Raw genomic sequence first — 27,387 nt, 5'->3', positions numbered from 1 at the left:
CTGTCAAATGCTGCATTGTCTCTGTGTAGATTTATTTATTTATTGGAAAGTCAGATTTACAGAGAGGAAGATTTTTCACCCACTGGTTCATTGCCCAAGTGGCAGCAATGGCTGGAGCTGAGCTGACCTGAAGCCAGGAGCCAGGAGCCTCTTCTGAGTCTCCCATGTGGGTGCAGGGTCCCAAAGCCTTGAGCTATCCTCAACTTCTTTCCCATGGCACTAGCAGGGAGGTAGATGGGAACTGGAGCAGCCAGGATACAATCCGGCTCCCATATGCGATCCCAGGTGCATGCAAGGTGAGGAATTTAGTCACTAGGCTACTGCATCCCCCCTTGTATTTATAAATAGATAAAACTGAGTTTGGATACATTTCCAGGGGTTAGCCAAGCACCTGGTATTAAGAAACGTAGCTTAAAGTGTGGAGAGGAGAAAGGTGCTCACACTGGTCCAGCCTTTTTCAGACTCTGCTTAGCAAGTGGGCCTCAATTCAAACAAGACACTACTTAGAGTCAGTTTTAAAACTACCATATGCGTGCAGGGTTGCTCTTGCAGCTGTGTGCAGTTGCATGAGTGACGTGTGTGGGGTGGTTCCCCAGCTCCTTGGTGAACCCTCTGCCCATCCTTCTGCCTATCCCCGGCCTAGGTCATGGCCAACACTGCAGGTGAGGGGACTGAGGCTGCGGTCAAGGATTCCTACAATAAGCCAGGACCAGAACTGAGGTGAGCTGTGTGTGTGTTGAGGGTGGAAGTCACAAAGCAACAGTGACTTAGACTGTCACTCCTGGTCCGCTCTTCTCTGACTCACTGCCGGCAGCTGCTTGGCTGCCACAGATACATAGAGCAGGGGCTGGCGATATTCCATGGCCCATGGTATTTTACCCAATGAGAACGAGCTGTGGAGTCAAGGTCTCCTCACACACACACAAGGGTGCTCTTCGCAACCTCACTGCAGCAGAAGACACCGTAAGGCAAGCTTTGTCACTGCCTTCCGTTTTTCCTCCTTGGAGCCTGCAAGGCAATGTCTTTGCTCTGGAGAGGTCCATTCCCCAAGCGTGCAAAGCCCAGGAAGTCCATAGTAGGTTCTAACCGGCTGCCTCAGTTTCCCACAATTCCTTGGAGCCTACACTGCATAAACTGCCTTCCTGGCTTCCAGCAGTCCCCTGGACTCCCTGTTACCTGACATGTCTTGCAGTCTCCAGTTCTAAGTCCAATCAGCTCTTCGTTCCTTTCAGGCAACCCATTGATCTTTCACTGAAGTCAGATTGTTTGCTTGCTAACACAACAGAGGGATGGGTTCTTAATAACATTAATCTTTTAGTTGAGGAAGAATTCCTAACCTTCCCCACCAGGCATTAGCCAGGAACTGCTAACCATCTAAAAGATAATCCATGCCTAAGAAAAGTTTGGCCAGGCCCGTCCCCTCTGAACCATGATGCCACTGAATCCCCAGCCCCAAATCTACCCAAGTTTTCTATACTGAATGCTGAGATAAGTCAAATGCTGGGCACAACACAGGCTATTGTCTCTGCTGCTGCTGTCACTAGGGTTGCTGACCACTCGTTTCCCTAGGGACTCACATCCAGCCAGCAGTCACAGAGCCCCGTGGGACAGTGATTCCCACCCGTGCAGGCACACGAGGCAGAAAGACTTGCAGGGGTGGGTGTGTAAAACTGGCACAGCTACCTGGGCTGAACAGCTCTGGGTCATTCATCTTGCCAGATCTCTGCAGGGAGAAGGCCACTGACCTGGGAGTGAGAGGCAACCTTCCTTGGTGTCCAACACCTGCTGAGCCCCAATCAGTCATCTAATGGCTGTGGCTTCCTTTTCTTCCCTATCACATGGGTGCTGGACAAGATCACCGTGAGAGACCGACACATCAGGAGATTCCAGGACTCCATGAAGCATGCACCACGACAGTCAAAGAGGGGAGGGAGACCCCCTCCCCAAGACTGTAGAGCATTAAGAGGGAGACACGATGGTGAGGTCACCACCTGCAAGCTACACCGAATCCCAAGTCCACAGCTTTAAGCTTCAGTTGTATTTCTGGACCAAATGAATCACTTAAACATTGTAAAGGATCATGGTCCCCAGTTACTGTTCTAAAAATGGCTAAATTCTGTATGTTATTTTATATATTATGATTGTGATTACGAATGATAAATTATAACTCAGAAAGAAAAGACTGTGAAGGAAGGCTCTGGTGGGATCAGAAAAGTAATTCATTTCAGTCCTTCCTAGTGTGAGACGTGATCATATATTTTCAGAGTTACATAGGTAAATCCCTGAAGTACTTTCCAGAAACATAAATAACTCTTATATTATCCCATTCTTGTTTACCATCTTGTATTTCCACAGTGCTTTCTCAGGCATTAGCTCACTGGATCACACTGATTCCTCCCCAGCAATTTGGAAAATATCCTGGGAGGTGGCAGTGCTAAGCGACAGAAGGTAGTGGGGAGCCCCTCAGAGGCAGGAGCCAACTGCTGCAGGGTTAGAGATCCCACAGTGTGAGGGTCCCCAGCCCCAGTTTGTCTCCCGTTGCCTGCAAGGGACACATGGCACTATTAGGCCATGTGGTCTCTGCTACACCTTCTGCCTCCAACCTCCTTTTCCCCTTCTCTTCCCTCTCAGAGTTGCTTTCCAAGTCACTCAAGGGGCCTGGTACAATGGCTCAATTGGCTAATCCTCTACCTCCAAGTGCCAGGAATCCATATGGGCACCAGTTCATGTACTGGCTGCTTTCAGTTCCCTGCTTATGGCCTGCAAAAGCAGTGGAAGACGGCCCAAAGCCTTGGGATCCTGTACCCATGTGGGAGATCTGGAAGAAGCTCCTGGCTTCTTTCAGCTTAGGATTGGCTCAGCTCTGGCCATTGTAGCCACGAGGAATGAAGCAGTGGAAAGAAGATCTTTTTGTGCTCTCCCTCTCTATGTAATGTGTCTCTCCAATAAAAATAAATAAATCTTTTTTTTAAAAAGTCACCCAAAGAATTAATGTGTCAGGGGAATAAGGTACTAACAGTAGTATCTCATCTGATACAGGAAGGAGACCGAGACAACACTGAGATAAGCATATCTCCAGCAGGTGGTTTTACTTTTGACTTAAGGGCTTGGAACCTTCCTTCCCTGGCCTAATGTCCCCAGGGCTCAGCTCAAACATTTCACACTCTGAAACCTTTTGGGCTTCCCAAGATCAGCTGACCACTTCTTTTCCCCCTTAGGACTGGGATGTCCCACCTCCTGGGAACTTCCTTTTGTGTCAACTACCATTTATGCTCTCCCCAGCCCTCTGCACCGTACTGGCTCTGGTTTATCTGGGTGCTTCTAGTGCTTCAGCCCACAAAGCAAGCGCAAGACGACAAATAAAACGTTCAAGTGAACCAAGATGCAGGTCACAGGACTAAGGCGGAGCTGTGAGCTCCAGACCAACACAGGTCGAGTGCTTTCACGTTTCTATTCTCCACATATTTGGGAGATGCTTTGTCTCCCATTTTGACACTAATTTAAGGACAAACTAGGAACAATTTGGCACAGGCTGGGAAAATAAAATTAGACATCTCTTGGTAAATTTGAGATAAACTGGAAAAAAGACTTTGACACGGGCAATTAAAAAATTCCTCAGAAGAAGCAAATCTGTTTAGGTACCTCTGTATTTAGTGGCCCTTAAGCCTGTTTTAAAGTTGCAAATAGCAGTATGTGTTAAATGTCTATCCCAACTAGTGAGAGTGATTTAAAACAGGTAGGGCAGAAGAAAAAAATGCATGCACATTGATTTCTAAAATTCTTGCAAATTAAAGAGTTGAGTACTTGAAGTTTGAGGAATTATCCAGTGCTATTTTTTAAGACTCACTCCCAAAACACTGAGTGTGTAGAATTTACTTAAATCCTTGATGTTCTGAACTTTAAATGTTCACGTAAAAAAGGATAGATTTAAAGTAGCTTTTTTAAAAACTCTAATTATCCTGCAATTTTAGATAGGATCAGTACATTAATAAGATAATGACATTTGGGAACTAAATTCAACATCAATAATAGAAAATTAAATGATCAACATTAGGATTAATAATGATAAATGAGAGGTTTAAAAAATCTGAATGAAGTATAAAAACTAGTATTACAACATTTGCATTTGAAAAGAATTTCTAATTTTAAATAGTTTTAAGAACATATGCTATTATGAAACAAATAATCCATCATTAGATCAATTTATTATTACAAAATAAATGTTTAAAAGATAGTCTGTCAATTGAAAAAAAAAACTACATTAAAATAGCTGATTTCCAAGCCAAGTCCAACAAAATATTTTCTCTTTGACAATCTGCTTACATTTAAATGAAAACAGAGCAAATTTGGTCAATAATATAGATTGTGTATAATAAAAAGGACTTTAGATCATGCTAATACAAGGATCAAAAAGCAGTAAGTTCAATTAAAACCACCCAATTATTTAGCGAACTTTCAGACACAGCAGAGAAATGAATCTGTTTTAAATGAAACCGCTCCAATCAGCAGCTCTCTGACCGATGAGTCCCTCTCCCTGGCAGCAATCTGGGGGAAGCGGGAATCTGCTGAGGCCGAGGCCGAGCTACCAAATCACACACATGGAACCAGTCACAGCAGCTGCCGCCGAGCGGGTGGGAGGTGAGGGAGGGAGGGGGGAGAGAGAATGTACACATGACTCTTCTCCAGGATCCATTGGGGAATCCTGGTTTTAACAATGGGATATTTTCATTTCTGTTCAATATTTGGAAAGGGCGGAAGGTAACACCATGAAGAGGCCGCATACCACACGAGTAAGAACAACTGGCTTGGTTGGTTAGGATGCCCAGTCTCAGTCTGAAATGCCAGGGTTTGAGTCCCAGCTCTGACTGCTGATTGTGGCTCCCTGCTAATGTGGATCCTGCTGGGCAGCAGGTGACTGGCAGCTCAAAAAGCTTGGTCCCAGGACAGCCACGTGGGAGTCCTGGGTTGAGCACCTAGCTTTGGCCAAGGCCCGGCACTGACTATTGTGGGCATCTGGAAAGTAAGCTCGTTTTCTGTTTCTCTGTCCCCACACTTAACATGAAAAGAAGGCAGAATACATGTCCGTCAGCTAAAACCTGTTATCTACTTAGGTTGAGTTTGTGATGGGATTTTACAAAATGACTCTTTTGAGATAAATGACATGTCATTTTGTTCAGCCAACCACCCTGGCTGCCCTATCTCCTCGAGTTAAGAACAGCAGATCTCTATTTCGTACATTGGTGGTAAAAGCTGGCAGAATAAAAGAGAATTGGCCAATTGGTCATACAGGTTTCTAATCTGCAAGATTCAGGCTTTCCCTTTATCTTTAGCCTTAATTATCCTATTTGGCCAGCTGATGGTACATCTTTTTTTCAGTAAAAGTAATCTTCTCTATACATTGCCATAATTTATTTAATGGCATTCTTACATATTTTTAACAAATAAACTATTCATATTGCTCTCATCTTTTTGATCCTTTTTACTACTTATCATCTTCTTTATTTGAAACAGATTTTTAACAGATAATCTTGATCATCACAACAATATCTTGCTTGCATTTTATTCAAATAATTCTTAAAAACAGCTTAAAAAGCCGTTTGGAATAACATCAAGCTTGCCATCAATCAAACGAAAAAATTCCGCTGGCGGTTGTATAAACATCAGATCAAGTCTGATGTCTTCAAGGATTTCAGAGTGAACCATAAAAAACTCCATTAACTTCTGACAAAGAATGCAAATTAATCACAACATGGGGTGAAATGAAATTAAAGGCTCTTTTCTAATCAATGACAAGGCAGGATGAAATATTTGTTACTCTCTGTGCACTCGTGCTGCCTGGTATGTTCGCCGCTCCCTTGCAAAGCCCCAAATGGAAGGTGTGAGTACAGATTTCACCCATGCTCGCTGATGAGTACCCCTCCCTCCCTCTCCCTCCCCCCCAGAGCTATCTGCTTACAAGTCATGGAGACTCACAAAACACACTAATCATCCGAATCTCAGGTGCATCCAATTTGTTATTCACACTCTCCCATGCCAGTGAAAAGCCTGGCACAGACAGATGCACCAGGAACCCTAAATGACAGTTTTGGCCTCCGGAAGTACGTTCACTACAGCAAAATCTAGTACAGCCTCCAGGTGAAATGTCTGGAGCTCCATATGGAGCAGGGAAAATTAACAACAAGATGGAAATCACTGCAGCAGCGGGGAGTCGGAATTTTTGAAAAAAAAAATGAAATTTAAAGATGAAGAAAGAGAAGTAATAAATTAATGGGGTGTGAAAACATTCAAAGCTTTACAATACCAGGGGCACTATTTGCTCAGATTTCCTCTAACCACCCCCATCCTTTTTTTTTTTTTTTTCTAACTTCAGGTCATTTTGATGTAATTTATTAACCAAGATCAGGAATTGTAGCCAAAAGAGGAACAATATTTTCAAACATGCCGAAGTGTTTTAAATACATTTGTGTCTGTGTTAGCTTCACTTTCCTGTAGCACCTTGCTTACCAAATGTACCAGCACCATAGCGACGCGGCCCCTGAGAAGTCTCCAGAATGGATTTACGCTCAGCCTAATGCACAGCGCTGCTGTGAAGTCTGAATGAAAGAGGACGACTTTTGGCAGGCAAGCCTTTTCATTTCTCCTAAATTACAGGGTCGTTAAAGAAACCATGGCTCACCGTCATGGTTTTTTTTTATGTCACCTGAATTTAGATGCATGGGACTCAACACACCACGCTCCAGTCCCTGTCCAGACCTGCATGGCTCCTGCAATGATCACAAAAGCTAAACTGTTTAAGAAATGCACACATCGTGTGGAAGCAGATGCGAAGCACTTGCATTTCTCATTGCCCTGTGACAGAGCACAGGCTTCCTGGGTGCCCAGGGTACTGGCACTGCGGTCACTCTGGGATCCTTTGGACACTTCTGTCCCTCTGTTAACCACAGGGTGGGGTGGGGAAGGGTAAAGAATGCCCTTCCTCTGCTCCCCCTGCAGCGTCTACAACCGCTCAGCCTGCCAAGCAAGTACAGCACTCTCATCTATACAAATGATCTCCCTGGGGCAGAGAAGGGGCTGAGTGCGGACAGAGCAGGGGGTGTGAACGGGCAAGCACAGGAAGGTTACAGCATTGGTCATGTGGCTTAAGTGCCTGCAAGTCCTGGCCCAGGTGTCTCTACTGCTCAGTGCTTGGTCTTTCTGAGCCCCGTCGTCTGCTTCCCTAATACAGCAGCAGACTGAGTGCTGCTGAGACACCTCAGCGGTGGGGTGTGCAGGCCATAGGAAGTGGGGTGTAGCATAGGGTGAAGCAGCGACCCACCCCACATAGCACTAGTTTGGTTCTGCATTCAGAGTGGCTTCTCTCTCTTCCTATTTTTTTTTTTTTTTTACAAAAAACATTTACCTACTTATTTATTTCAAAGTCAGAATTTCAGAGATTCTCCACCTGTTGGTTCACTCCCCAATACGTCACAATGGCCAGAGCTGAGCCATGCTGTGGCCAGGAGCTTCCTCTGGGTCTCCCCTGTGGGTGCAGCAGCCCAAGTACTTGAGCAATCTTCTGCTGCTTTTCCCAGGCAAATCAGCAGGGATCTAGATTGGAAAGGAAGTAATTTGGCCTACTGGCATTGCAGGCAGTGTCTTTACTTACTGTGCCACAATGTTCATCCCTTCTGGTCTTAAGCCTCTTTAACTCTTTAAGAGTCTTAACCTGCTTATATTATACTTGAGGTTAGGCAACTTCAAGGCCTGGGAACACTAAAACACACAGTGCTTTTGAACAAGCAACACCTGACTAGAGAAGAGCTCGCAACAAGAGCCCAGGTGCTTAACCTTCAGAGTGTGGTCTCTGAAGGTCACTGAATCTCCACCCATTTTTCCCACAAGATATCATGGGACACACTGGCGTCATGGGCAGCAGGAGGGACTGCTAAAGACCCTGTTAGTGCCCCTGACACTGGGTGAGGAGGATGGTCTGCACACTGCCCTGCTTCCCAGGCCTCCCCCTCCATTCTCTTATCCAGCTGTGGCTGCAGGTGGCTGAGTACATGCTTTTGCAACCTTCGCTCGGTGGCTGGAAACGGCGTTTTGCTGCTGGAGTCCCACAGCTGGGGCCAGTGGAGCAGTCCTTTTTCCTGTCCTAAGCTTTTTCACACTATCTGCTCATCTGAGTACCAGGTAGCTGCTAATCAGACGGGGGAGGCACCAGGAACCTCACCATGGAGACTCCAAGGATTGTAGGGTAAGGGTGAGAAAGCTCGGTTCTTGGTCTCATCCTGGGGTTCCTGGGAGGCCACGTGGCTCAACTTGCCATTTGTGATGATGGCTCAGGTCTGGTGCTCTGACTGCAGGTGGGGTTCAGCGTGGCAATTCCCTGGCACTGCTATCCCTCCACTCCCCAGTTCTGGGTACGAAGGGACTTAAAGCTCTGTGGTCCACAGGGCACATGGAAGTTTTTCATATCTTCCAGAGGCAGAGTAGTGGGTGATGACTAGATCAAGGTGGTGCTCAGCGTGCTAAAGTGAACACTATTTTGAGTCTGTGGCTGCCTTGTTCAGGAGTGAGCTTGCTGTTACTGGAGGTATTCAAGCTGAGTACAAACACCTGCTTGTCAGAGGTGTTGTAGAGAGGTTTGATTGATAGTGGCCGAGGTCCTTCCAGGTCTATCGAGCCTGTATCATTCCTGCTGACTCCTCATGGGATTCGATCATGCTGCGCTGGTCCTCAGCTTGGCAGTAGTGACCCAGCCAGCAAGTGTGCCCCCTACACTGGAGAGGAAGCCAATCCACAGCAAGACCCAGCGTTCAAATGATGCTAACACAGGCCAAAGAGAGGGTGTTAACTTCACAATCCAGTTTCTGTGACTCCACGTGAACACACACAGTTCTTCCTATGCTTAATTTGTCTTATCTGAGTGACTGGGAGCGGTGGGAAAGGCATTCGTGAGTGAGCCTTCCCAGCCTCCAGTTCATGGTTCGAGGTCTATAAAAGACATGCCAACACCACCAAGGGCTATTGCTGATTCTGCAGGGAAATCCCCAAGCTCATGCTGCAGACCCAGGAGCAAGTGGGCCGGATGGCATCAAAACAGCTTCCATCATCTTAGACACCGCCCTGATTTGATGGCAATGTTTTATTAGGACTCAAGTAAAACCGGATTGTCCCCCAACTCTGGACTAAAGGTCACTGCCACTGGGGAGTTCCACATATTAGGATTTTCCAACACTGTGCAAAGATACTCTGGAAACCAAGGCTGTTACCCAAGTTGGACCGCAGCCTTTAAGCACTCTTCACTTGCCACATGCAGTGGCAATCCATTTTCTGGATTCATCCGTTGCCAAATCTCGACTGATGGATTATTCCCGACACCAGGAATCTCAAGAATATAACTCCATTCTTCATCCTTTACATGTTTTCTGCTAAAACTTGTCTCAGGGATATACTGTAGTGTCTCTTCTGTTGATTTTCAAAATTTCAGAAGACTGCCCAAATTGTCTGAACAGTGAATTGTTTAAAAATTACTGACAGAAAGAGAGGCTTACCAAGATAAATATTCTAATGAGCTATAAATCCTGAAAATGTGATTTTAATTTGATGGGCTACCTAGAGCTAACAGCAAGGCTGCGTACGCTGACATCTCAGTGTTAGCAAGCAGGCCAGGCAATTGCCAGATTTTTCTCTAAAAGAAAGAGTACAAAAGAAGCCTACACATCTGCAGGCGGAGACTAGCACTCTTGAATGCAACAACTTGGACGATTTCTCCAACCACTTATCTGATGGCTGCCACAGTGAAAGGAAATGGATACAAAAGAGACGTTTCAGCCGGTGAAAGGTTTTTAAATGTCCACAGGGGTATTAGGAGAATTTGCTTAAAATCGCTTATAAAGATGGGGAGAGAGAAACAGCCCTGTCCTATTATTCAATAACCATGTTTGTGATGCATCTGCATGATCTAACCATGCATAAATTAGTATGTGTAATACAACACTTATTTGCATAATAATAGCAAGTTAATAGATGCTTAAAGAGCAGAGACCAACACCACCTTTAAATCAGACATGCCTCCGGGCACTCTGGCCTGTACAGCCCAAGACGCCAGAAAAACAGTGAGTGCAAGCCTCAGCCAAACAGTCAAACCCGTCATTCTTCATCCCCCTAGACATTTCACCAATTTCCTCCCAAATGCTGGGGAATTGTTTTCAAATTGCCAAACAGTTTATGTTTCAGGTGCTAGCATTCTTTATATACTAGAAATCTTAAATGATAAAGATTAGGATCAATCTTTTAACTTGTCTCAATCCTTTAATTCTAATCATTTGAATTGAATCCAAAAGCCCAGAAAGTGTCTCAGGGAACAACTGGGTCTTTCCTCTGACCTCAGGAGGAGCACGTGGCATGGGGCAGAAAAACTGAAACATCACACAAAGGAAGAACACAGTGATGGCTTTCAACCTTTCACAACAGTGAAAGGAAAAAAAAAAACCTGGATATAAAAAAAAATATATAAAAATCAATAGAGACTTCCGAATGACTCCTTTAAGATATCCCTTTTCAATTTAACAGGACAGATTTATTTGGATGTGGCTCCAATGTTCACAATTGCTCGCTGCACCTTCATACATAGGAATGAATGTCACAGTGGCAAACGGCAGTAATGAACAATCTTACCTGAGGATATGGAAATCTCCCAAGAGCAAGCTGGGAAAGGAAATAATATTTGTCTAGTTATGGATTTGCATGCAGGGCAGATCTCCTTAAAGACAGACAAGCGCCAAGTTTCAAAATTACATCTAGCAAATATATATATATATAAATATAAAAGCTCACAACTACAAATGCATGAACTAGATTACTATTATAATTACAAGAAAAGCTGTATTTAGAATGGACATTTTCAATGGACATCATGGCCTCCCTGACAGAATCTTGTAGTTGCAATCACTAAACATGACTGTTAAGGCAGCTTCTCTTAGGAATGTGCTCAGCTTGGCAGGCCTTCTCCACACTGACACACGTACAACAGCTTCTTCTAGACGGAGATGGTCAACTGTTGGCTTCCCCCATTGGGAAGCAGAAATGTCTAATCGTTTTCAGCACCTGATCTGCAGTTTTCACTGACAAGTGTAAATGAGGAGTTGTAAAAGTGAGGGAATCAGCTATACTACAAGAGTGAAAACTTTGTCTTTGCTTTCATGCCCTTGCTAAGTTTTTGCTTTCACTTTCTAGCCATCATTTCCTAGGCAAGAAGTGAGCTACCACTCATGTTGATATTAAGAAAGTGTCTACTTGAAAATCGTCGGAACTGTAGGTCTAAGTCTCAACTTGGCAAAGGAATCCTTGGCAGACTGTGCATCTTTGTCAGGTGGGCCACCCTCTATGCCAGAAACCTTTTTGTGTCTTGATAGCCACTTTCAAAGGAGTCTGCAGCACCAGGATGGTTCCAGGTTGAAGTGCTTCTAAGACACCATCAACCTAACTTCACTGAGTACAAGTCCAGAGTCCTGCATGGTTCTGAGTGCAGGCTGGGGGCTAAGCTGAACAGTCAAGATTCTATCCATAGGAGTTTTGCTTTGTTTTTGCTTGCTTCCCAACATACTGCATTATCTTCTGAGAACTTTCAAGGTGCATCCTTCCTTATTTCAAGGACGTGGGATGCTGTTCAAGTATTTTTGAGCTCCTCTTATAGAACTCTGTTCAACATCACTTTGAGTAAGAAAAAAAAACCATTTGCTTCAAGTGATTAGAATTTATCTTATCTTGGATTTAAAATACAACCCCTTAACTTGCTAACCATGTAAATAATTTGCAGACCATGTTTTAAATGGCCTTTGTATTTAACTCAAACCCAAAGTCACCTACGAAGAACAAAAATGTTAGTTCCTAAATACAGGCATGAAGGTGCCAAGGTTTTCAAAGTTCTAACCCAGTTTCAGCACAGCAATAGGAATAAACTTACTAAGATGACTACTCTGAAAGGACCAGCAGTCTTGCACTAGTTGCATTACCCTCATAAACACATCTTCTATATAAGACACTCACTGACAGACATACAGATTTTCAAGATGTCAAGTTGTATTATCACTGTCTCATTGGATGGGTATCACTGCTTCCTTCAACTGTGATGGACAGGAAACATCGATGTTCACTAACTTCATTTCAGAATTTTATGCTGTTTGTGTATGTACTATAATTAATCCGGGAGGGGAGGAGCTTAGCTCTCCCATCCACCATCCCCACCCAGCCACCATAGAATCCAGGCTGAAGATTGGCTGCACATTGTAGAGACGCTGGGTATTTCTGCCAATGAGAGTGTGCTTGTTGATTTACGAGTCACTGCTGCTGGTCACAGTGGGGAGCTGGAGAGGAGCAGGGCTAGAGATTGCTGCCACGGTGTTCTGACATGACAGGTGGGAAGAGCTAGCCAGAAGCTGCCACCCTCACCAGCCTGGTCTGTGGACCAGGAATTGCACTTACCATTCCATCTGGAGTTAGAAAACCAGAAAGGGAAGGAACCTCTTACTTAAAAATGCAAACATTCTGACTCAAGCCCTTTTATGAATCTATTTTAGGAGGCATGGGTGAATTCTGTCTTCTATAGGAAGACATCACACACATAGTTCAAGATCTCAACTACCTGGCAGGTGCCAATGTAGGCCACTGGTTCTCCACTTTACTGAATTAAGCAATATTAAGATTAAGTGGAGCCTTAACAAAAGAGGGGATAAGCAAAAGTGTGATTTCTTCCCATTTTGATACAAAGCTTCTGTTTTTTGTGGGGAGGCCAGGGTCCAGCCAGTATGTGTTCATCTGTCAGGCCCCATGGCCATGACCTGGACAGGTCTACAAGGCTGCCACTGCAACATCCCACCAAGCAAGCGCAGGGCAGGCTGGTCGGCAAGCAGGCTCTCTGTGAAGTCTGCAGGGAACAGGTGGCAGGTTTGAACTGCTCAGCTCCTCTGCCTTGGGTCTGGACTTAATTTCTTTCTACTTTCACAGACTCTGCAGAAGCTCTGTCCTCTGTGTCAATCACACTTCGGACAGGACTGCTTCTAAAACCTCCCGACAGTGGACACAAAGACTGGTTCATTGACCTCGACTGGGATGCACAGTGGCCCTGGTGGCAGGATGAAGGCTGCCTCGCCCACACGGTGTGACCCCATGCTGCTCCAACAGTGGGCAGAGGGTTGTGGCTCTCTGCCAGCAGGACCAGGCAGCAGGCCTACTAGGTGGGCACAGCAAGCAACTATCTTAAGGCCCTTGGAGGGGATCCTGTTCTCCATGTGTGTCTTGGTCGGTCTAGGTCTAGTGCACCTGTAGTGTCTGTGTGCCACACTGCTTGTCTTGAGGTAAAGTAGCAGGGAAACAAACAGCCTGCCTCACTTTAGAACCCTTCTGAGCAAGTCACGTTAAGAGAAGAAAAAAGACAAAAAGGGGGAACCCTTAGCAGCCATGGCTGTGAGAAGAACAAGTTCTTCATGGGGCTGTCAAAAGTCAGAACAAACATAGGGCCCTTCTGGGGACAAGGGAGCCCATATGCTCCAAGTGAATATTTCAGAGACAGACGGACCTGGGGCCATTCTGTATCCTTTACCCCTGCTGGTCTATTAATCTACTTGCACTTCCCCAGTTTTTATTGTCAAGGTATTATAAATTAGGAAACTTACAAAAGAGAGTATGCAATCTTCTCTGAAATGGCCTGCAGATATGTCACTGTACTAAATGTGCTTCAGATTTAATGAAGCTTTAATGTCCTTTTTAATTTTGCCTGTTTCTGTATCACCAGGGGTCGGGCAAGGCAATCAGCACTCAAGAGGGTGGTTTGGTTTAAAACTAGGAAAAAACTCATTTGCTTATGAGTTGCACTGTATTTTCTTAATTAAATTTACTGAGTAAAATGGTTTAAGTTCAGCCAACCAATGACCTTTGTATGTAGATTTAGATTTATAAATAGGTTAACAGTTAAAGTAAAGGGGGGTGAGGAAAAAACTGCAACAAAGCAAACAGATTAGGGCTAAGCCAATAGAAAGCTTTGCTCTCTTTATCATCTTTACCAAAGCAGCATTTAAATACTTGTATGGCAGCTTAAGTCCAGTTTTTTAAAAGTGTGAACACACTAAGCCCCAGCCATTCATCACACAGCTCTCTCTCCCTTTTCACTCTCAGGAGGGGAGCTGCTCACACTGCCAAAGAGAGTGAGAAGCTTTATTTGTTTTCAGCGTGTTTTTTTTTTTGTTTGTTTGTTTTTGGTGGAGAGGTAGAGATAAGTGTGTATGTGTGTGTGCCAGACAGAGAAAGATTCCGCTTACTGTTAAACCAAAAAGTGTATCTTAATTCCAAACACATAAAATTCAGCAAACTGCTGAACATCACGTTATGACAAATTTACTATGTAAAATATTGAAAAAGGATGCTTTGAAATCCTTTGCCCGTTGAGAGTATGTCTAAATAAGAGCAAACTTCAGACATTAGCACTGTTCCTTAGTGTCACCTTACTATCCTTCAGTTTGGCCAGACACCCTCAATGACCTGCACTGGAGTTAGCATTTGAGTATGTTAGATTTTATGATCTAAATAGCATATATATGTGCTGTGTGCATCATTAACAACTGCCAACAATCTAAAAACTGCATGATAGAGAACTTTGTGCTTTTGAAAGAAAGTTAATATGGAATATCTATTTAGAAAGTGATAAAATGGCTTATGTTAGTAACAAAAATATTGTTACTTAATCATAAATGATAAGGGGAAAACATATAATGTAGCCAAAAAGTAAAAGTAGACACAAATTCCCAACATGCTTTTGGAGATCAAGTCTCCTAGACAGAGTGTCAGTAATGGTGTAGGTGAAGCTTTACATTTACACTCACACTAAGGTGTGCCAACTTTTTTTGTTTTATTCTTAATGCAGACATAGTCTGTGTTTCTCAGGATAGCTGCAAACTTAAAATAAGCATTTTTAAATACAACCAGTGAAGTAGCTGAAGGAGGACTTTATAGTGTGAAATGTTCTGAAATTTGTTCGTAATTATCTTGTGCGTGTTTTATACAATGACATTTCCATCTAAGGATTCCTGCCTGCAGACTGCACTACACTACAGTCAAACCTTCATTTTACAGAAATGCAGCAGGCACTTTGGACCATTCAGACATGGGAACTTACAAGAAAAAAGAAATCAGACTTAACTATTGGATTACATAAAATTCCCTTGGTGAGATTTCATCCCAAATCCAATTTACCTAGTCCTGGAGAAAAAATCTAAATCATCTGAAACTACGCTGGCCAAGAACCATAATAAATATTAAATACCTCAAAACCTACCTCAAGATTTTACTTTGCTTCCCATGGATCAATTTCACTGTCCTCTTACTGAATGGTTTAAAAACAATCCCAAGGATATAACAGCAATTTACCAGTGTTAAAGTGATTTGGAGGTTAAACTGACAACAAAGAAGACAGAAACACAAAGCGTCTTGAAGTAGGGTTTCAATTAAATGTGGAGGATTTAGTAATGCAGGACCACAAAAAAAAGGAAGAGTTACAAATTAATTTAATCTTCTGCCTATAGTTTGCAGCTGCACTCCAAAGCGTCTAGGGCTTAAGAACAAAGCCTCACAAGGCCTCGGAGTGAGGCAAGCTTCAATTTTTAATGTACAATGCCATTAGCTGATAACTTGTGGAATCTGTAACCCCCGCGGAGGGGCATGAGTGCGAGGAACAGAGACTGATGAAGTGACATATTTGTTCACATCTACAACTCCGTGGAAGAGGGTTATTACCAACACCATTGGGCCCGACAGAAATATGCCCTAATAACCTTTGGGACCCTCTATGTGATCGGTGTGCGCTGTATCAAATATATTAAAATCAAAACCTAATGCACTTTAATTAAGGACAATTAGTTTGTTTTACTATTATTGTTTAACTTGTATGAGCTTCTCATATGCAGCAAATTAAAGATGGGATAACAAATGCAATGAAGGCATCAGACTGTGCACACACCTTTCCATGTGGGCTTGCTAGAATTAGCTCATTATCACTGGTGTCTATTTAAGGAAAGCCAGGGGCGCTGTCGGGAAGAGGGGTGTAGAAATATGTCACTTGAAAGAGAATACTGAGTGAGTCTTGCCTGTACTGTCTCCTCACTCATTTTATACTTTGTTTCCCATAACACTTTCCTGCTAACTCTAAGGACTTCTTTAACACAAACAGAATTATGGCCCAGTGGAGGCACCAAAAGCTTAATTAATTTGCCCAAGGTCATGCTGCAAGTTGGTGGTGAAGCTTGTTAAATTACTAGGACGCTGGGCTCTACAGATGTTTTGGCAATGGCACAGGACCCTGTCTGCAGAGGCCCCAGAGGCTTCCAGGGCGGTGGGGGGACCCCAGCAAATAACTCATTATGCCTGCGCAGGAAGTGCCAAGTACTCCAGAGAGCTGGCAAATTACAGTCTTGTCTTTGTGCAGGAGGAACCTCGACGTGAGGTTCCCATTAGGAGTGCAACTTAACATGTGCCAGGGTTTCAGCTGGAACTCCTCCTCTTCACTGGAGGCCACTAATACTAAGTGGATTTATTGTGACTGAAGGAGCCCAAATGCAGAGGTAGCATAAAGTCATAAAACAAGCACTTCTCCATCATTGAGAAGACCCTGGACCCCACCCTCTAGCGCTAACAGCAACAGAGAAAAAGCAGCATTACAAACACATGTTTCTAACGTAGTGTTTGCTTCTTCTTCTTCTTTTTTTTTTTTTTAATTACAAATGGGCTTATTACAGTGGACACTTAAACGAGGAGAGGGCACTAGTAATTCACAAGCACAATATCCTAACACTGTTCCTTTAATTGTGTTATTTGTTTCCCTGTTAAAAATGACCGCCTGCTGTAGCTTCTGCAAGAATGCTGAAGAGCGTGATGCATGGAGGTCTCAACCTGGGCAAACTGTACCTAAACTTACACTTTATTGCAGCTTAGTTCACAATCTTCACCTAATATAGGGTTGGATCCCAGTGCAGCAGGGGGATAAATCATCCTGGAATATTACTCTGGCAAAGTTTAGCTGTGACTGGAGCATATGTGCTTTCGAGCCACTGAAGCAAAGGCCCATAAAATACACTAATTACTGGAAGTTATGGTCACTGAGTGATTGATAGCGCTCTGCAAGGCAACTTCCTCATTTTCAGTTCTTCTGACGGGGCTCATCCGCCACACAGCGATTATTAATTCATGACCCACCCCTCAGGCACTGGTACCTTTACTTCTAATTCTCCTGCTACCAAACTACTGCTACAGCTGGACACTGTCTTCCTTCATTCTGATGGCTGGGTAAGGATGATAAAAAGTAGATTTCATGCTAAATGCTATTGTTTTGAATCTTTAAACGTTGCTTGGGCTTCTCAATTTAGCTGTCCCCAAACACATAATAATTCTCCTGTAATGCTATCTTGCTTGCATCATTTTCTTGTTTTTCCTTAGAGGAGTGTTGTGTACCCATCTGTACCGATGCACGTATGTGTGCATATGTGTATGAGCTCATGTGTGTATACATGCAGTCGCTTCAGAAAGTTTGTGGGAAATGGCATTAAAAGAGATGCTTATTTTTGAGCCTAGAAATTTGAAATTTATGTATATAAGGGACTTTAAGAACATGGAAAATGTGTATTACAAAAGAATCATATGCATGAATTTCAAATGTGCTTTGTAATAGAATAAACTTATTTTTTAAAGTTTATTTTTCATTTATATGAAAGGCAAAGAGAGACAAAGATCTTATAACTACTAGTTCACTCCCAAGTTCACTCCTCTGCCTCTAACAGTCCGGACGTACCAGGCCGAGGTCAAGCCAGGAGCTCCCTTCCAGCCCTACTGAGCAGGAGGCAGGGACCCAAATACTTGGTCATCACTTGCTTCTGCCCTGTAGTATGTACTAGTCAGCGAAATGTCAAACTAAAAAGGTGGGGGAGGGGACTTTCTATTAAGAAAGACCCACTTGCCAAGCTTTGTAGATATTGATTGTTCCATGTTGATTTCCACTAGAAGTTCTCCTCAGAACAATGCCAACTAAAATATCAGGATATACAACTAAATTTCTAAAAGTCACTTCAAAACAACTGCAAAGGCCTCCCTTAATGTTCTGTGCACTGAGAGGCAATTCAAGGAGATTCTGAATTAAAGAGAAAGTTTAGTCACACGTGTGAAAGCCACCATCTTACTTCTCTAACGGAAAAGTAAATTGTCCCTTGAATTTTTGCACAGTTCAAAACACATTTTGAGGGTAGTTTTTCTATTTGGAATCTCAAATGGTGTGACCAGATGTGTAGATGGAATCCCAAACTCCTATTGCTTCAGGACCTGGTTCAGATTTTCCCTCTTGTTCTTCCTCTGTAGGGTGTCAGACCCAGATGACTCAATCCCCGATTCTGCAGACAAAATCCATCTCGCTCCCTGACCACATCATTCAGTGAATTGCATCCTATCTGGTGACAGTTCTTACTGCCCTGCATCTTTCTGTGCCTCCAAACTGCCTGGCAAATCTTTCAATTTGTTTAAGGGAAAAGTCTTCTTGAGGGCAAAGTCTAAATTATAAACTTATCTATTCTCCATGACATTTGAAATAGTATTTTGCAATAGGCTGACCATAAGCATTTGCTGATATGATAAATGCTTTCACACACCTTCATTCCTAGAGCTTGAATGGTTTGGTTGTTTCTATGCTGCAGCACTTTATTGAATACAGTATACAAACTCAGTGTTAGGGTTCCACAGTCCTACGCGATAAGGGCCTTCTTTTGCATCACTGCTTTGAATGATCAGTAGCTAACACTTTGATGTATTTAAGCATTATGGTGAATGCAGAAGGCCTATGTCTTCTTATAAAGATTAGAGTTGCAGGTAGGAAAAGAATGCAGTTAACTGCTCCAAACACATCTCATATGTTTAATTCAATGGTCATATGAACAGCCATCATAAGAATTAAGAAGTGATGCCCTTTTCCTGTGTGCTCTGGGAGTTTCCATCCCTGGTTTGCTCTCTGGTGTTGTGTAGCTGGAGGTATCTGACACCAGTGCTCGAGTCTACTCCACCTGCTCTATACCTCTGAGATACTGTGAAGTTGAAGGAGTCACAGTCAGGTGAAATTCTCCCATTTCTGGCCATTGCACAAGCTGCTGTTAGAACACTGTCCTCTCCATCCAACCCATAGAGTCTTAAGAGGGTTGCAGCTTTTGCCACTGCAACTTAGAATACCAGACAGCATAAATAAAGTCTGCACTAGCCATGAAGAAGAGGGAGGTACTGGACACAGAAGTAGACAGATAAATGAAAGACGCTCCCCCATTCCACCCCTTCCCCCACACAGAGAGATAGGGAGGGAGACAGAAGAGCACTCCTATATATTGCTTTCTTCTCAAATGCTCACAGCAGCCAGAATTGGGCTGGGCTAAAGCAGGGATCTAGGAATTTCATCCAGATTCCTGATATGAGTAGCAGGAACCCATTACTTGAGCTTGAGCCTTCACCCCTGCCTCTAAGTGTCTGCCAAGGCAAGAAGCTAGAGTCAGGAGCTAAAGGGAGGCATCAACTTCAGATGTGGGGTGCAAGCATCCCAACTTCTAGGCTGAATCAGGCACGGAATGTGGAAAAAATTGATTAAAAGGAGTGGATGAAATGAGTGGTTTAATGTAAAGATTTAATATGTTTGTTTGGATTGAGTGGGTGTAAAAGTGGTTTAGGGTATATAGTTAGTGGATTGATTGAGGGAAGAGGTGTTAATAAGTGTGGATATTATTTTATGGGTGAAAGTTTGAGTATTGGAATGTGTAAGGTATGGGTTATGAATATAGGAGGGATGGTATGTTTGGTGTGGTGATTGGTATTGTGTTTATTGGTTGTTGATAGTGGGTTCAATGGTGATTGGTTAGGGGTAGGAGGGATGAAGGGGTATTATATATGGTAAGGGTGATGGGGTGAGATTTGTGATGAGGGTGGATTTGTTTGGATTGGGTGTATTTTAGTTGTGTGTGTGTTTGTAAAAGAATGAATATAGGTAAGGTAATGAGGGGGGGGGGGAATATTTTGAGTGTTGAGGGGTTTGATTTGTGGTTGAGGAATGGTAGTTAATGATAGAGTATTGGTTGGTGGGAATGATTTAGATGGGGGGGAGTTTATGAGGGTAATATGTGATGGAAGGGGGGGTTTTATTGAATTATTGGGGGTTAATAAGTGGTTTGAGTAATGATGAGATGTTTAATATTATGATCTTTGGGTTAAAGTGGAGATTTTGGTTAAATTGGGGGGTTGATATGTGGTTGAATGAAATGATATTGGGGTAGATGTGGATGAGTTATTGTGATATGAAGTAATGTGAGGATTATATGTGTAAGTGTATGAGATGGGTATGGATGGGGTATAGGGTGTGAGTTGGTTATTGGGTATTGTGGTGGATTTATGATAGTGTGTTTATGTGGGTGGAAAGGGATTATAGAGGTGGAAATGATTAATATAGATTTATTGGGGAATAATTAGATAAGTATGGTTATAGGTAGTGAGATTTTTTATGTAGATAGGATTTTTTTTATAATGTAAATTGGTATTGTTTTGTGTTTAAAGTGATGAGTATTTGATTGGGTTTTTGGGAAGGTGGTAGGTGATATGGATTGAAAGGATATGGTGGTGATATTGATACAATTCTAGAGAGAGTGGTTTTATTATTGCTGCTGCTGCTGTTGTTTCCTTTTTTTTTGTTGTTTCCTTTGTTTTTAAAATTTGTGTGAAAGGTAGAGAAACAGAGAAAGACAATAAGAAAGAGAAAGAGAAAGAAAGAGACAGAGACAGAATGACAGTGTGAGTGACCTCCCATCTGTTTACTTCTCAAATGCCCACAGCAGATAGGGCTGAGTCAGAGCCAAAGCCAAGAGCTGGGAACCCAACCCAGACCTCCCAGGAGGGAAGCAGGAACTCCAGTTGAGCCATCACCACTGCCTCCCACACAGTGCACATCAGCAGGGAGCTGGAACCAGGAACACAGCAGGGACTCAAGTCCTCACCTTAAGAGTAGTCTTTTTTTTTTTTTAATTTAAGATTTATTTATTCATTCCAAGGCAGAGTTATAGAGAGAATTACACAGAGAGAGGAAGACAGACAGACTGACACACACACACTCTCTCTCTCTTATCTGCTCCTTCATTCCCCAAGTGGCTACAATGGCTGGGGCTGAGCCAAGCTGAAGCCAGGAGCTTTTTAATGTCTATCAAGTGGGTGCAGAGAACTAAGCACTTGGGTCATCTTCCACTGCCTTCTTAAGCACATTAGCAGAAGCTGCATCAAAAGTGGAACAACCAGGACTTGATTCATACGGGATGCTGGTGGCTGGTGGAGAATTAGTATGCTATATCAAAACCCAATCACCAAGAGGAGTGGTTTTTAACCACTGTATATCTTAAAGTCAGCAGCAGTGGTACCCCTAATTATTACAGACTCAGAACCCTGGAGAAGATATCAGTAGAAAAAGTCCTTCTTTATCTTTTAGATTTCAACTCAGAGTAAAATTAAACATTCAGTTAATTATCTGCTAGCCTATTATCCAACTCATCTCTAACAAGTTGCAAGGACTGAACATCCAGCTCCAGCCTGGCCAGCTTGGGCCACTGAGGTCAGGGAGTGAACCGGCACATAGACGATCTCTCTGTCTCTCATCTCATTTTTCTTCCTTAAAGGCTTCAAGAAACAGAGACTTTCAGTTCTACTTAATAGCGGAGATGTCAATGGCTAGCACAGGGCCTGCCAGAGCCTAGGTACTCAACAAATATTTGCTGAGTAACCAGATATACAAATAGCTGCATCCTGGCTAACCTTACAACTGTCTATTCTACAACGAAATTTTAAATTAAGAAAAAGCTCTGAGATATGTGAGTAATAATGACTCAAGAACTTGCAGCCTTGTTGATCTTACAAGGCAGACGACTGCAAAGTTAAACAAGAATGGTGCAGGACCTGCCCACTAAGAACAGACACCCAGAGACATTTTCTGTTTGTTTCTGCTTTTCCTTTGGCTGCAGCAGGTTCAGTCTGCTGATCCCCAAAGCCACAAAGCTGATATCCCTCCAACAACCGTGAGTGGGCTGTCAAATTCCAGCTTTGTGGGCTTGGCACAGTAGCCTAGTGGCTAAAGTCCTCACCTTGCATGCATCGGGATCCCATGTGGGCAATGGTTTATGTCCCGGCAGCCCTGCTTCCCAACCAGCTCCCTGCTTGTGGCCTGGAAAAGCAGTGGAGGAGGACCCAAAGCACCTTGCACCCATTCAAGAGCTGGAGTCAAGAGCTCTGGAGTCCCAAGAGCAGGATTCACATACTGACACTGTAGCTTGTAATTAAGGTGCTCCTAACCAATTCACTTGCCCCTCCAGGTATCAGCTTCTTATCTAGGAAAAGAAGACCTCATTCATTACTCAAATACTTATTGGCCATTTGAAATGCTAAGCACTTCACACTGATAAGCCAGGCCTGCATCCATGTGGGAGACCCAGAGAAAGTTCCTGGTTCCTGGCATTGGATCAGCTCAGCTCTGGAGTCACTTGGACAGTGAATCAGCAAACAGAAGATTTTCCTTACTGTCTCTCCTTCTGTGTATCTGACTTTCCAATAAAAATAAATAAATCTTAAAAAAATTCCAGCTTTGTATTCTATTTGTTTAATTCTTCATATCCAGACTTTGTAGACCTGATTTTTAAAAAAATTCCAAATCCTGTGTGTTTATATATGTGTGTGATGAGCATGTGTTGTTGGGAAAACCTTGAAATCAATCTGAAATCCATCAAAATAATCAAATGCCTAGCTGGGATTGCTAGCACCTGTTCTGCCTTGTGTTGTCGATCTCATGGTTGTTCCTGATGGCTCTGGGCACAAAGCAAGCTCAACAAAGCCCCATTCAGTGGGAAACACTGCAGTGTGTCTGCCAGTTTCACATTCACCATGATCACTGACAACCCTGGAAAATGCACATTTAGGCATGGTAATCGGAGACAGCTGGATCCCTTCACAAACCTTGCGGAGGATGGCGTTAGTTCATCTATCATCTGCCAAAGGGCATTCTAACAGCTTTTTTTTTTGCAATAAGTTATACAAAAGTTTGGGTTAAAAAATGACAATGGGGAAAAAATCAAGAAGGAATTACAGAAGAGGAATTGGAGTGGAGAAGTAATTAACGGACACTGTCATGTGCCCCTTTTTCCATATTCATCGGAGGGTGGGGGAAGGCCCAGGATAGGGACTCTAGAACCTTACGGTTCCCTTTTCCTGTACCACCTCTCACGGAAAGTTCTGTGGTTTCTGGTCCTGAAGGTTTTCAGCAACTTCTGACCAACAGGTAGGATGTTCTATTATGCGGAGCAACAGACTGAACGTTAATAGGGTAAAAATTCAACCTTCACTAACATTCTTGGAAATAATTACACAAAACAGGAGGGGAAATTGTTGGTATTTGAGTGGAGCACACTCAATGCTATGTTTCTGTGGTCTGGAGATGCCAACAGCAGCCATTCAATGAAACACAGGGCCATTTGGGTTCTGGGTCACTAATGGTTACAACGACAAAGCTGCAGCAGGCAGTCTTGTTGCTGATTTTTTCCATTTTTTGTACAGAGAGGTGGGAGAAGTTTTCATTGGTTTCTTTAGGTAGCCCATACTTCTTCATTGTATTTATCCAGGTAACAATCCATAATTCTAGGTACATGGTTCATAGAGGATGAAACTTATTTTTTAAAGTAAGTTTTCTGGGAATGGTAGATATTTTGTGTAAGTGTCCATCAAAGAACCCAGAATATGGAAAATGTTGTCATTCTGCTTTTTAAAAAGATGTCAGAGCCTACTGCTGCAGTTTCTCTGCCTCCCTCATCACACAGCAGGCCCAACAAAGAAACAGGCCTACCTGGCTTATCAGTGTGAAGTGCTTAGCATTTCAAAGTGGCCAATAAGTATTTGAGTAATGAATGAGGTCTTTTCCTAGATAAGAAGCTGATACTTGGAGGGGCAAGTGAATTGGTTAGGAGCACCTTAATTATAAGCTACAGTGTCAATATGTGAATCCTGTTCTTGGGACTCTAGAGCTCTTGACTCCAGCTCTTGAATGGATCAAAAGTTGATGGTTTAACATAAACAAATCTATAAATGTGATACACCATGTCAAAAAACTGAAGAACAAAAATCATATGATAATATCAATTGATGCATTTGATAAAATCCAATATTCCTTCATGTTAAAAACTCTAAGCAAGGTAAGCATAGGAAGAATACACCACAACATAATCAAAGCAATTTTTTAAAAACTCCATGCCAGCATCATACTGAATGGGGGAAAGAATGGAAGCATTCTCACTAAGAACCAGACAAGGAAGTCCACTATCACCACTGCTATTTAACATAGTACTGGAAGTACCTGCAATTGCTATTAGGCAAGAAAGAGAAATTAAGGGCCTTCAAATTGGAAAAGAGGAAGTCAAGCTATCTGTTTGCAGACAATATGAGTCTTTATATATGGGAACCAAAAGACTCAATAAAAAGACTGCTAGAACTTATATGAGAGTTTGATAAAGTGGCAGGGCACAAAACAAATGAACAAAAATGAACAGCCCTAGTGTATGCAAACAACTCCAAGGCTGAAAAACAACTAATCAAAATAACAGAGAAGATAGTAAAACACCTAGGAATAAATCAAACTAAAGACGTGGAAGATCTCTATGAGGAAAATTATACAACATTTAAAAAGGAAATAAAAGAAGACCTCAAAAAGTGGAAAAACATACCATGTTCCTGGATGAGTAGAGTCAATATCATCAAAATGGCCATATTATCAAAAGCAATATACAAATTCAATGTGATTCCAATAAAAATACAGACATCATTCTTCCACAGAGCTGGAAAAAATGACACAGCACTTCATCTGCAAACACAAAAGACCATGAATAGCCAGAACTATCCTAAAGAATAAGAACTTGGCTGGAGGAATCACAATCCTAGACCTTCGGACATATTATAAGATGGCAGTAATCAAGACAGCCTGTTACTGGTACAGAAACAGACAGGAAGCCCAATGGAGCAGAATAGAAATATCTGAAGGGAGCCCACACATGTACAGCCATCTAATCTTCAACAAAAGAAAACAACCCAGGGAAGATAGAAAGTCTCTTCAATAAATGCTTTCGGGACAATTGGATAGCATCCTGCAGAACTAAGAAGCAAGATCCCCACCTCTCACTGCACACAAAGATCAAATCTAAACAGATAAAAGAACTAAACCTATACTGAGAAACCATCAAACTTAGAAGAAAATGTAGAAAATACTGTACAAGATATAGGTGCAGGCAAAGACTTCCTAGAAAAATCATCAAAAGCAAAGGAAGTCAAGACCAAAATAAACAAATGGGACTACATCAAACTAAGAAGCTTCTGCACAGCAAGGGAACAAATCAACAAAGAAAAAAAGCAACCAACAGAGTTGGAGAAAATCTTTGCACACTACATAGGAGACAAGGGGGCTAATATCCAGAATATACAAAGAACTCCAGCATAACCATAACAATAAAAGATAAAAACAGTTAAGAAATGAGAAATGGAAGTGAGCAGACACTTTTCAAAGGAGCAAATCAAAATGGCTGACAGGAAAAAGTGCTCAAACTCCCTGGCAATAAGTGAATTTCAAATAAAAACAACACTGAGGTTCCACCTAACACCAGTAAGGATGGCCCACATAGAGAAAACTACAAACAATACCTGCTGGTGACGATGTGGGGAAACAGGAACCTTACTCTACTGCTGGTGGGAATACAGGATGGTGCAGCTACTGTGGAAGTCAGTATGGAGAAAACTCAGGCAACTGAAAACTCACCTATCGAATGACCCAGTAATTGCACTCCTGGGAATATATCCTAACGAACTGATATGAGAAAGCAACGTGTGCCCCAGTATTCACTGCAGCACAATCAACAATTGCAAAAACTTAGAAACAACCTTGATGCCCACTGACAGAGGAATGGATAAAAAAAGCTGTGGTTCATCTAATTCTATGGAGTACCACTCAGCTATTAAAAAGAACGAAATACAATCGTTTGCAGCCAAATGGGCCGAACTGGAGATCATTATGCTAAGGGAAATGAGCCAATCCCACAAGGTCAGATATCATGGTTGTTTTAATATAAGACAACTTTCATAAAAAATCTCAATGTTAATATGGCTAGGGGCTCCCTGGTCCTCACCTGCTGTGTCAGAGGGAAGACTGTTGCAGTTTGCTGCTTCTCAGCAGGCGTCAGGACAGTTGTGTCTTGGGCCTGCTTTCACCCCCAATTCCAGGCACCTGGGGCTCCCACTATTTGAACCTTCAGGTCCTATAGTTACTACATCAGGTCCTTTGCCCTATTCATGCTTTTACTGCTGTCCATCTGCTTTCTCATATTACTCTGACCTTTGCTTTGATTTTACAGCATTGTATTTAAAAAAAAAAAAAAATTCTCAGGGCTGGCACCATGGTGTAGCCATGCAATGCCAGCAATCCATATGGGTGCTGGTTCAAGTTCTGGTTGCTCCACTTACCATCCAATTCCCTAATAATGCACCTGAGAAGGCAATGGAAGATGCCCAAGGGCTTGGGTCCCTGTGACCTGTAGGAGACCCAAAAGCAGCCTTGGCTTCAGACTGGCTGACTTCTGGATGTTGGGGCCACCTGGGGAGTGGCTCAGTGCACAGAAGATATCTCTTTCTCTCTCTGCCTTTCTGTAACTTTGTTTTTCAAATAAACAAATCTTAGGAAGTCTTCTCAGGGTGACTTAGCGGAGTGGGAGCTAACAGTGGCACCTAGAGTTTGCATTCTACTCATCATCTTTAGTCAAAAGAAGTCTTTCTGAAACAAATATAAACATTTCAAAACCTAAGTCCTTATAAAGAGAGAGGACAAGGTTCCGTTTTCTCATTATGATCTTTGTCTAAAAGTTGTTTAGGGGCAGGCATTGGAGTGCAGCAAAGCAAGCACCAGACTGGACCACTCACATCCCAAACAGGAGTGCTGGTGCGAGTACACACTGCTCCAACTTTTTTTTTTTTTAAAGATTTATATTTTTCCATTGGAAAGTCAGATATACAGAGAGGAGGAGAGACAGAGAGAAAGATCTTACACCTGTTAATTCACTCCCCAAGCAGCTGCAACAGCCAGAGCTGTGCTGAGCCAAAGGCAGGAGCCTGGAGCCTCCTCGGGGTATCCCACTCAGGTGCAGGGTCCCAAAGCTTTGGGCCGTCCTTGACTGCTCTCCCAGGCCACAAGCAAGGAACTGGATGGGAAGCAGGGCTGCTGGGATTAGAACCAGTGTCCATATGGGATTCCAGCGCATTTAAGGTGAGGATTTTAGCCACTAG

The 27,387-nt window shown here is 42.9% G+C and overlaps 1 protein-coding gene across 5 annotated transcripts in view; it reads right to left on the bottom strand.

Annotated features, from left to right (window-relative positions):
* Window positions 1–27,387, bottom strand: part of MAP2K5 (mitogen-activated protein kinase kinase 5) — a 251,876-nt gene that overhangs the window by 74,386 nt on the left and 150,103 nt on the right. For 4 of the 5 annotated variants that reach the window (XM_040969749.1, XM_040969747.1, XM_040969746.1 and 1 more), the window contains exon 17: window positions 10,663–10,692. The exons of the other annotated variant lie outside the window; for it this stretch is intronic. In XM_040969749.1, the coding sequence (XP_040825683.1) occupies window positions 10,663–10,692 (30 nt within the window). The remainder of the gene's footprint in view (window positions 1–10,662; window positions 10,693–27,387) is intronic. 5 annotated transcript variants of the gene reach the window in all.

Source organism: Ochotona curzoniae, unplaced genomic scaffold (assembly GCF_017591425.1).
Source record: "Ochotona curzoniae isolate NIBS_2020 unplaced genomic scaffold, NIBS_Ocur_1.0 scaffold_4701, whole genome shotgun sequence".
NCBI classification, from domain to species: Eukaryota; Metazoa; Chordata; class Mammalia; order Lagomorpha; family Ochotonidae; genus Ochotona; species Ochotona curzoniae.
The sequence above is the reverse complement of the archived record's forward strand: the minus strand, read 5'-3'. Positions and strand labels throughout refer to the sequence as shown.